Source organism: Hevea brasiliensis, chromosome 8 (assembly GCF_030052815.1).
Source record: "Hevea brasiliensis isolate MT/VB/25A 57/8 chromosome 8, ASM3005281v1, whole genome shotgun sequence".
Classification (NCBI taxonomy): domain Eukaryota; kingdom Viridiplantae; phylum Streptophyta; class Magnoliopsida; order Malpighiales; family Euphorbiaceae; genus Hevea; species Hevea brasiliensis.
This window is the reverse complement of record NC_079500.1, coordinates 3,414,690-3,425,919: the sequence shown is the minus strand read 5'-3', so window position 1 is coordinate 3,425,919 and position 11,230 is coordinate 3,414,690. Positions and strand designations below refer to the sequence as shown.

General features: G+C 33.5%; 1 protein-coding gene across 1 annotated transcript; it reads left to right on the top strand.

Moving 5' to 3' along the window:
- Positions 1-5,575: 5,575 nt before the first annotated feature.
- LOC131182458 (uncharacterized) lies at positions 5,576-7,100 on the top strand. The gene is made up of 2 exons (XM_058152010.1): positions 5,576-5,935; positions 6,673-7,100. Exons 1-2 carry the CDS (start codon positions 5,578-5,580, stop codon positions 6,783-6,785), a joined length of 471 nt encoding a protein of 156 aa, XP_058007993.1. The 5' UTR covers positions 5,576-5,577; the 3' UTR covers positions 6,786-7,100.
- Positions 7,101-11,230: the final 4,130 nt, after the last annotated feature.

Below are 11,230 nucleotides of genomic sequence, written 5' to 3'. Positions count from 1 at the left end.
AGACCAAGACTTCATAAGTTTTATGCTGATTAAATGCTATGATATTATGACCAACGAGCAATTCAAGTCATGTGCTTCTGCTAGGCATTCATGTTTAGATTGCACATAAATATGAGCCAAAATTAATTATTTTTTCTTTTTTTAAGTAAACTAAGACTTCTTAAATTTTATGATAATTCAATACTATTATTATTAGCAAACGAATTTAGGTCATGTTTAGTATGACATAATTAAAGTTGTAATGTAATTGTCATTACATTACATATTTAATTGATTATATGGTTTGATAATACAAAAAAATTTGACCTAATAAAATGATAATTACGTAATGTAATTATTTATACTTAACATAATGGTAAAAAATGAATGTAATTATAATTATTTATTTTGATTTTTTTATTTATTATCAATATTATCACCATCACTACTACTATCACCACTATTCTTACTCTGTCACTACTGCCAACACCACCATAATCACCACCACCACCATCACTGTCACCATCACCATCACCATCCTATTACCACCATTGCTATCATTATCACTTGACATCACCACTTCACTATTGTCACCTCCATCACCACCTAGCCACTATCACTACCAACTACAACTGTTGCCACCACCATCGCTACCATCACCACCATCGTTACCACCACCACCATTACCACTTAACTATCAATTACCATAATCATTATTATTTATTATTAATATTATAAATAAATTAAATATTAAAATAAAAATTATTATTACATTACGCTACTTATATTTTTATTTTGCAATTAAACAGAAAAATGTAATGATAATTATATTACATTATATTACAATTTAATTGCATTATATAATTGATTACATTGAATTATATTACGTTTTACCAAATGTAATATTAGGTCATGTTTGGTATGATATAATCAAAGTAGTCAAAATTATAATGTAATCATAATTACATTGCATATTTAATTACGTTGTTTGGTAATACGAAAAAAATTTGATATAGTGAAATAATAATTACATAACGTTGTTGACCCCACAAGCTCAAAGGAGCATAGATTTTGATGATACCAAAACTCAACTAGAATCAAACTAACATTGTTTTAAGTGTTGTGTATCTCAAAGAAAAAGGACAAAAGGATTTCATGATGGATTCGTGCTTATGAAGAAAGGATGACATTCTAAGGATAACACAAGACGAAGCAAAAGAGATAAAAGAAGAAAAGGTTACCTTCCAAGGCTGCATTGAACATCAGAATTGAAGGTACATATAGTATTAGAGTTAGTTTTATTTCTTAGGATTACTTGTGAAAAGAATTGAGGAGTAAAAGTCAATGATCCTTATTTTCAATCTCTCAAATGATTTTTTCTTTGAAACATCATTATTATTGGCCTAAAAAATGTTTAACTATGATTTGGTGTAAAGTTTTATAGTTTTGAAAGTTATGCAGAAAAAGTTTTCCTGGTATGCTAACTGGTTTGCTACTTATTTTGGTATGCTAACTGGTTTGCTATTTTCTCAAGTACGCTAACTGCTTCAACTCTGCACAACATCGCAGAAAATGACAAAATAACGGCTATTTTCTTGAAATTCGTATCTGTAACGTTCAAATGAGTTCTGCAACGGTAAAAAACGTTCCAAAGCTATAAATACACCTTCCTTTGGCCATTTTGCACTTAATGAAAGTCCCTCTACTGTTCAAAATCTTTAAAGCTTTCATTCAAAGTGCTCAAAGTGATTTATTGCTCATCATTGGCTTATTTACTCAACTCTTCTTTATAGATTCTGTTGTAATTGAGTGAGAGTGAGTTTTAAACACATTATTATCATTTGTGAGAGGTTATTCAAGCACCTATTGAAGCTTGGTTGTGATAAGTGTTTGGGATAACACTTGGTAGAAGTGTGAAGCTACTTGTAAAAGCTTTGTTGAGAAGATTTGTAAAGGGCTTTGTCTCTTGCCTTGAAAAGAGAAGAATAGTGGAGTGAAGACTCAAAGTGGGATCTTTGAGAGAGTGGATGTAGGCTAGTTAAAGCCGAACCACTATAAAAATTCCAGTGTTCATTTTCTCAACCCTTGCTCTTTACATTTTTGCAATTTAGCTTTATGAATGATATGCTTTTGCTGATATGAAAATTGATATCATATCTTTGTCGCTGATCTTGCCGCTATCCGAGAAAAATAGTTTATCGCAAAATCTTTGATATCCGATATATTCCGTTGGTTATCTCACAGTCCGCCGATAGGATATCTGGTATACTGCTCTAGTTGCTGTGATAAAAACGTATTCAGTTTACTGATATATTTACTGAATGCTTATATAGTCTGTTATATCAGTATACTGATTGCATATAAGTTAACCTTGAATCAACTTGTTAATTGAGTTATATTGTTCATATTTAGCATTAGTTAATTAAGTTGAACTTAGCTGCAATTTTCAAAGGTTTTGAGCAAGAACCGAAAATTGTTTTTAAAGTCCAATTCACCCCCCTCTTGGACATATTTTGGGACATCAATTTGGTATCAGAGCTTGTCTCTCTTGCTTGAGGATTAAACCCCTTAGAGTGATCCACACACATGGCTAGTTCATCTAGAAATTCTGCTGGTATACCTGCCCCCTTAGCTGAAGGTTATTCCATCACTAGACCACCACTTTTTAATGGCACAAATTACTCCTTTTGGAAAACTAGAATGAGAAACTTTATACAATCTGTTGACATTGATGCTTGGAGAATAGTTAAAGATGGTCCTTACATTCCTTATAAAACCAGTGAAGGAACTGTACAAATTCCTAAAGCTGAAGTTGAATTTGATGATAATGATTGGAAGAAAATTTCTACAAATGCCAAGGCTATTAATATTCTTCATTGTGCTCTTGATATTAATGAGTATAATCGTGTTTCAGGATGTCAAACTGCAAAAGAGATATGGGACAAACTAGAAGTCACATATGAAGGAACTGATGTGGTAAAAGAGTCAAAGGCAAACCTCCTCATCCGTGATTATGAATTATTTGAGATGAAACCTGGTGAAACTATTCTTTGAGATGAGTACCAGATTTACAGACCTTGTAAATCTACTTAAAGCTCTTGGAAAGAGATTTGAAGAACAAGAACTTGTAAAGAAAATTCTGAGGTCTCTTCCAAAGACGTGGGAAGCAAAGACTACTGTTATTCAAGACACCAAGGATTTCAGAAAATACACCTATGATGAGCTGATTGGTTCTCTCATTGCACATGAGATGATTTATAAGAAAGATGAGAATGAAGGTGATCAAAAGAAAAAGAAAGGGATAGCTTTCATATCCGAAAAAGCAGATGAGAAAAAGAAAAATGTTGCTCTTAAAGCTGGTTCAAGTGATGATTCAAGTGCTTCAAGTGATGATGATGAAGACATGGCTATGATAGTCAAAAGATTCAAAAGAGCATTTAGAAAAGGTGGAAGCAAATACAAGAAGTTCACAAAGAAATATGCTCCAAAGACTCCAAATCATTCAAGTGAAATAGTTTGTTATGAGTGTAACAAACCAGGCCACATTAAGCCAAAATGTCCTACTTTGAAGAAGAAAAATAAGTTTAGAAAGGACAAAAGCAAAAAGGCAATGGCAGCAACTTGGAGTGACAGTGATTCTTCATCAAATGATGAAACAAGTGACAAAGAGGCTGCAAACACTTGTATGATGGCAATTGAAGAAAAAGGTGAAAGCTCACACATCGAAGATAGTGAAAATGAGGTAAATCTTGAACTTTCTAATGTTGATGAATTAGAACTTGCATTTGTGAAGACATATGATAAGTATAGAACTTTTAAAAAGAAATGCAAAATTTTAGTTCATGAAAATTGTGCTTTAAGATCAGAAAATATTTCATTGAGTATGGTTTCAAAGGAAAATGAATTTTATAAATCTCAAATGAAATTATTTAAGGAAGTTAATGATGAGCTTCAAAGATCAAAAGAAGTATGTGAACAACTTCTTGAGAAAAACAGAATTCTTGAAGAAAAAGTTGAATCTTTGACAAGAGATTTATCTAAATTTACAAAAGGAAAAGAAACACTTGATATACTTCTTGGGAATCAAAGATTTACAAATGAAAAATCTGGAATTGGATATGATGGATTTATGAAGTATGGAAAATACAAACAATTTTTTGTTAAAGCTACATCCTTTTCTCAACCGAGTATTACATGCTTTTATTGCAATCACAATGGTCATATGATTAATGCTTGCCCTATTAGGAAAGGAACCTTTAAGGCAAAGAAAGTATGGGTGCCTAAAGGAACCCTACCTAATGTTACTAACATTCAAGGACCCAAAGTTGCTTGGGTACCTAAGAACAGTTAACTGATTTCAGGTCTGCCTAAGGAGTATGCTGGAAACAGAACATTGGTACATTGATAGTGGCTGCTCTAGGCACATGACAGGAAATAAAGGCAAGTTTTCCTCTCTTACCTTGAAAGAAGAAGGTTATGTGAAATTTGGTGATAAAAGTAAAGCTAAAATTGTTGGATGTGGAACTATTGGTAAAAATCCTTGCATTGAGAATGTTGCATTAGTTCAAGGATTAAAGTATAATCTTCTAAGTGTTAGTCAATTGTGTGACAATGGTTTTAAAGTCATTTTTACTTCTTCACATTGTGAAATTCATGGAAATAATGTTATGTTTGCTGGTGCTAGAATAGATAATATTTACTTACTTGATTTAACAAGTCTTGAAGAAAATTGTGAAACATGTTTTATGACTTCAGATGATAGTGCATGGTTATGGCATAGAAAATTAGGACATGCTAGCATGAGTACACTTGCTAAACTTTCTAGAAAGAACCTTGTTAGAGGACTTCCAAAGTTAAGATTTGAAAAAGAATTTCAATGCAAAGCTTGTGCACTTGGTAAACATACAAAATCATCTTTTAAATCAAAAAATGTTGTAACTACGTCTAGACCATTGGAATTGTTGCATCTTGATCTTTTTGGTCCAATCACACCTAGAAGTCTAGGAGGCAAGGCATATGCATTTGTAATTGTTGATGATTTTTCAAGATTCACATGGACTTTCTTTCTTGCTCATAAAGATGAAACATTTGATATATTTGAAGCTTTTTGCAAAAGAACTCAAAATGAAAAAGGATATTGCATTACATCTTTGAGGAGTGATCATGGAAAAGAATTTGAGAATAATTTGTTTGAAAATTTCTGCTCTCAAAATGGTATTTATCATACATTTTCAGCTCCTAGAACTCCACAACAAAATGGAGTTGTTGAAAGGAAAAATAGATCTTTGCAAGAAATGGCAAGAACAATGCTGAATGAAAACAGTTTACCAAAATATTTCAAGCGTGTCAGAAATACAAAGATGCTACATTTTAAACAGAGTTTCCATTAGAGCTATTTTAAAGAAAACTCCTTATGAACTTTGGAAAGGAAGAAAACCCAATATTGCATATTTTCATGTCTTTGGTTGCAAATGTTACATTTTGAATAACAAAGACAGCAATCTCAAGAAATTTGATGCTAAATCTTGTGAAGGAATATTTCTAGGGTATTCAACAAATAGAAAAGCATATAGGATCTTCAATAGAAAAACATTGACCATGGAAGAATCAATGCATATACTTTTTGATGATGCTAACACTTCCTTGCAAAGGAAAGATTCTTGTGATGATGAATTTGAGCAGATTCTAAATTCAAAGAATTCGAATAATGATGAGCTTGAATCAAAAGAACCAGTGGAGGATGATCAAAATGATAAAGAAGAAGAACTCCCTTGCTCCACAAATATTGAAATTCAAGAAGACTCCCAACCAAATGTGGAAGAACTACAAATTGAGGAACCTCAACATCAAGATATTCCACAAGAATGGAGGTACCATAGAAATCATTCCAAAGATGACATTCTTGATAGTCCATCACAAAGAATGATGACAAGAGCTCAACTTAGAAGATATTTTGGTAATGTTGCTTTTGTTTCTCAATTTGAACCCAAAACATATGATGATGCTCAAAATGATGAAAATTGGCTTTTTGCCATGCAAGAGGAATTAAATCAATTTGAAAGAAACAAAGTTTGGACACTTGTTCCTAAACCTAAAAAGCACACTGTTATTGGAACTAAATGGGTATTTAGAAATAAGATGGATGAAAAAGGACATGTAGTTAGAAATAAAGCTAGACTAGTAGGTCAAGGATACAACCAAGAGGAAGGTATTGATTTTGATGAAACCTTTGCTCCGGTTGCTAGAATTGAAGCTATTAGAATGTTGTGTGCATTTGCTTGTTTTAAGAATTTCATGCTTTATCAAATGGATGTTAAAAGTGCATTTTTAAATGGATATATTGATGAAGAAGTTTATGTAGCTCAACCTCCTGGTTTTGAAGACCCTCACTTTCCAAATCATGTTTACAAGCTTACTAAAGCTCTCTATGGTTTAAAGCAAGCTCCTAGAGCATGGTATGAGAGACTTAGTAAATTCTTGCTTCAAAATGATTTTAAAAGAGGAAAAGTGGATACTACTCTTTTCATTAAGAAAATTGGAAAAGACATGCTTATTGTACAAATTTATGTAGATGATATTATTTTTGGTGCTACTAACCATTCTCTTTGTAAGAAATTTTCCAACATGATGAAAAGTGAATTTGAAATGAGTATGATGGGTGAACTTACCTTCTTCCTTGGATTGCAAATTAAGCAAATGAAAGATGGAATTTTTATAAATCAGTCCAAGTACATAAAGGATATGCTAAAGAAGTTCAAAATGGAGGATATGAAAAGTGTTGGAACTCCCATGAGCTCAACAATTAAATTGGAGAAAGATGAAAAAGGTAAAGAGGTAGATAACAAATTTTATAGAGGTATGATTGGTTCTTTACTCTACTTAACAGCATCTAGACCAGATATTCATTTTAGTGTATGTTTATGTGCAAGATTTCAGTCATGTCCAAAAGAATCTCATCTTGTAGCAGTTAAGAGAATTTTTAAATACCTCATTGGCACTCACAATATTGGCTTGTGGTATCCAAAATGTGAATCATTTGATCTTATTGGTTATAGTGATTCAGATTTTGCTGGTAGTAGATTAGACAGAAAAAGCACTTCTGGAACTTGTCAATTTCTAGGTCATGCATTAGTTTCATGGCACAGTAAAAAGCAAACTTACATTTGCACTTTCTATTGCGTTTGAATATATTGCACTGGAAGTTGTGTTGCATGATTTTGTGGATGAAACAACAGCTTGAAGACTTTGAAATTAAATTTGATCACATTCCCATAAGATGTGACAATACTAGTGCTATAAACCTATCAAAAAATCCTGTTCAACACTCTAGAAGCAAGCATATTGAAATTAGACATCATTTTATTAGGGATCATGTTCAAAATGGTGATATTCAAATCGAATTTGTCCCTTCTGAAAAACAGCTTGCTGACATTTTCACAAAGCCACTTAGTGAGGAAATTTTTTGCAAAATAAGAAGAGAACTTGGTATGATTGATGCTTTTGATTAAGTTTTGATGTATTCTCATGTTTCCATATGAAAATGAAGTGATATATGTTGATTTGCAGTGTTGAAAATGCATTCTGATATTTTTGGTGCAATTTGAAAAATTCTGGGTTATATCAGATATGAACAGTAATCTGCAGAATTTGCTCTCAGTGGCATACTAATCCGTTTGCTAATTTTCTTGTTTGCTAAATGCTTTACCACTGCTCCTACTTTTTCGTTGGCAAACTGGAAGTCAGGTCTGATTGCTCTAAAACTCTAAAATTTTTTTTTAAGCGCCTATTCTGCATGTTTAAAGCCCATATGACTTAAATACCCCTCTACTTAAAGTATTGCATCATTATGTATTTAAGGGCAAAATGGACTTTTTAACACTTTGATTTGCGCGGGATTTAATTTTTTCTTCTGAACCATCAGTCTTCTCGCCGTCTCTCCTCTGCTACACGCTACCTATTCCCTGCAAAACCTACAGTTGTGTCTTTTCAAGTTTTAAAATTCAAAACTCTTCTTTCCGTCGCCTCGTTTCCCAGAACCCGAACGGCTGCCTTTCTCTTTCCACTCACAAAACCATTTCGGTCGCACCCCTTCAAGCAATCGTTTTCCTTCATCATTTTTAAATACTTCCGAAACCTATTGTTAGTGAATCGATTAAATCGATTGTTTGCAGATAGAAAATTCCCAAAATTTTTCGTTTCCGTTATTTCTCTAATCTGCCGAAAGAAATCATTTGCTGTTGGTTATTTTTCTTTGTCGATTCGCACTCTCTGTTTCAGTATATTCCAGGTATAAAAACTAAAACTTTAATGGAATCATGCTTTACATTCTATCCATGCCTGTTTTATCTGCTTTCGCAATATGCTGATATTTTTTTTATTCTGCTTGATTTGCTCTCGCCTGTTTGTTCTGTTTTAGCGCTCTGTTGTTAATTTTTTTTTGGGCATTAACACTTCGTGAAATGTGGTATATAATAATAAATCGACTGCCATGGATTCGTAAGAACTCGAATATTTTTGCTGTCTGTTCTAATTTTTTCTTTGCGCTCTGTTGTGAAAAATGGATGTTGATATGCTTAAATTGATTATATATATAAATATATATATATATATTGGCTGCTCACATCACTAAATTTATAATCTCAGTTCTCTCTGTCATTTCGGCCTAATTTGTTTCTAAGATTGGTTATGGCACGAGACAAAGGAAAAGGGAAAGCCAAAATCACCACATACTCATCATCAAACTCAACTGACGCAAGTATCCCTGCGTCACCACCTCCACAAAAGGATGCTCCTCTGGTAATTGGTAAACCAAAAGAAACAACCAAGAAAAGAACAAGCGAGCCAGTCCAAGAAAAGGGAACCAAAAAGAAAAAGATTTCAAAAGCTCCAGTTGTGCATATGGAGAGGGCTATTCATGAGCCAAGGTACATTCACTGGCCTGCTTTTGTTGAAATTTCCGTTCCTTTGCAATCTTTGTTTGAGTATCAAAAATGGGATAAACTGTGTTCTGATACTGAAGGAGTGTATGTGGACTTAGTGCAAGAATTCTATAAAAATTTGAGGGTTGATGATTCTGACAAAGATGAGTCTTTTAAGGTAAAAATGAAAGGGACAATTTATGAAGTGACAGTAGCTAGATTAGCTAAAGCCCTAGGAATTCCAAACAGTGGGAACAAAATCTGCTCCCACAAAGATGTTTTTGCTGTTGGTGGATTTAACAAACGGGATTTTGAGGGTGAAGTGTTTAAAGGAGAAGTGAAGGATAAGACTAGCATTACCCATGCTCATCAACACATTAAAATTCTTCATAGTTTTATCATTTATGTGTTGAATCCTAGAACCGGCAGTCCCAACTATTTGAGTACCCTTGACCTCTGCATAATTTGGCATATAGTGAACCAAATTGAGTTTAATCTTGCCTATTTTATGTTGAAACAAATCATGAAATGGAAGCCACCCTATAAGCTACCCTATGCTCATCTTCTAAATGGTCTATTTAGAGACTTTGGGATACCTTTGGAAACTGAGAAACTTAGGACCAATATGATCCCAATCACTAGCTTGCAAAAAGATGATGATGGTAGAAAGCTTAGATTTGAGCAAGGTGCTAGCTCCAAAGATAGTGCAAGTGGTACTTTCAATGTTGAAGGTATTCTGGAGGAAGTAAACAATTTGAGAGAATTTGTTGAAATGGAACTTGGAGAGCTACAAAAATTTAGAAGTTTTCAAACTATTCTTATGAATGCTCTAGACTCTAAAGTTGATGGATCTTTGATGTTGATGTACAAGATTGTTGAAGAGTTGTTTAAAATCAAAGTCCATTTGGGTATTTCAACCACTGAGGCTGGAGAAACCAGTAAGGTTGCTACTGGTTCTGTTCCTCTAGCCGAGAAAGTGAAAGAAAAGGAGAAAGAGAAAGAAACAGAGGAAGAAGAAGAAACAGAAGAGGAAGAGGAAGAAGAAACAGAAGAAGAGGAAGAGAAAGAAACTGAAGAAGAAGAAGAGAAAGAGGAAGAAAAGGAAGAAGAGGAAAAAGCTGAAGCAGAAAAAGATGATGATGATTCTGATGAAAATGGTAATGGAGGCAGCAAAGAAGGTAGTGGGAAAGATATGAGTGACTCAGAGTCTGAAGCGTAACTCGAGACACCTGCTCCTGCTGCTCCTGCAAAAGGAAAGGGCAAAACAGCTCAACAAGAACAAAGACGCAAACAGAAAGAGGAAACTGGTAAACCCTCTGGCAAAAAGACTAAAACTGGCAAAAAGTCTGCAGCTGAGTCTGGTACTACTGAGTTAGCAGCTGGGCCTATTGTTCCTTTGACACCCGGAACTGAATTGGCTGCTGCAATTCTTCAAACTTTGAGTGACAAACCTGTCAAGCCCAAAAAGCTGAAAATGGGTGCTCCAAAACCAATCAGGAGAAGTTCCAGGCTGAAAGGATAAACTGAACTTTGATTGAATTTTGTCTAACAGTCTGTCTGTTAGTTTGCTACTTAGTTTGCTACTTTTGGTTTTTCTAAACTTTAAATTTGTTTGTTATATCAGTTACTATTTTCACTGTTTATTCACTGCACCTAAACTGAATTTTGACTTATTCACACATGCATGATTTCTCCCATATTCTTTTGATGCTGACAAAAAGGGGGAGACAAGTAATTAATGAGTAATCTTGTTGATATTACTTGTGGTTGATATAGTTTGTGAATAGTATATTGTTGATATAACTTTATGGTGTGCATATTGTTGATATCACTTGTGAATGATATACAGTTTGTGATTAGTGTGTATATTGTGCATATTTAGTTAATATCTTTAGTCACACTTGACTCCTTAAGAAAATGCTTATGAATATTTTATTGAAAGTATTAAGGGGGAGTTATTTGTGATTAATTGTTGATATAAGCACATACATAGGGGGAGTTATTCTTACATACACATTCATACACATACTCACACTTACTTACATTTACATGGTGATTCAATTGAGTTTTGTCATCATCAAAAAGGGGGAGATTGTTGACCCCACAAGCTCAAAGGAGCATAGATTTTGATGATACCAAAACTCAACTAGAATCAAACTAACATTGTTTTAAGTGTTGTGTATCTCAAAGAAAAAGGACAAAAGGATTTCATGATGGATTCGTGCTTATGAAGAAAGGATGACATTCTAAGGATAACACAAGACGAAGCAAAAGAGATAAAAGAAGAAAAGGTTACCTTCCAAGGCTGCATTGAACATCAGAATTGAAGGTAC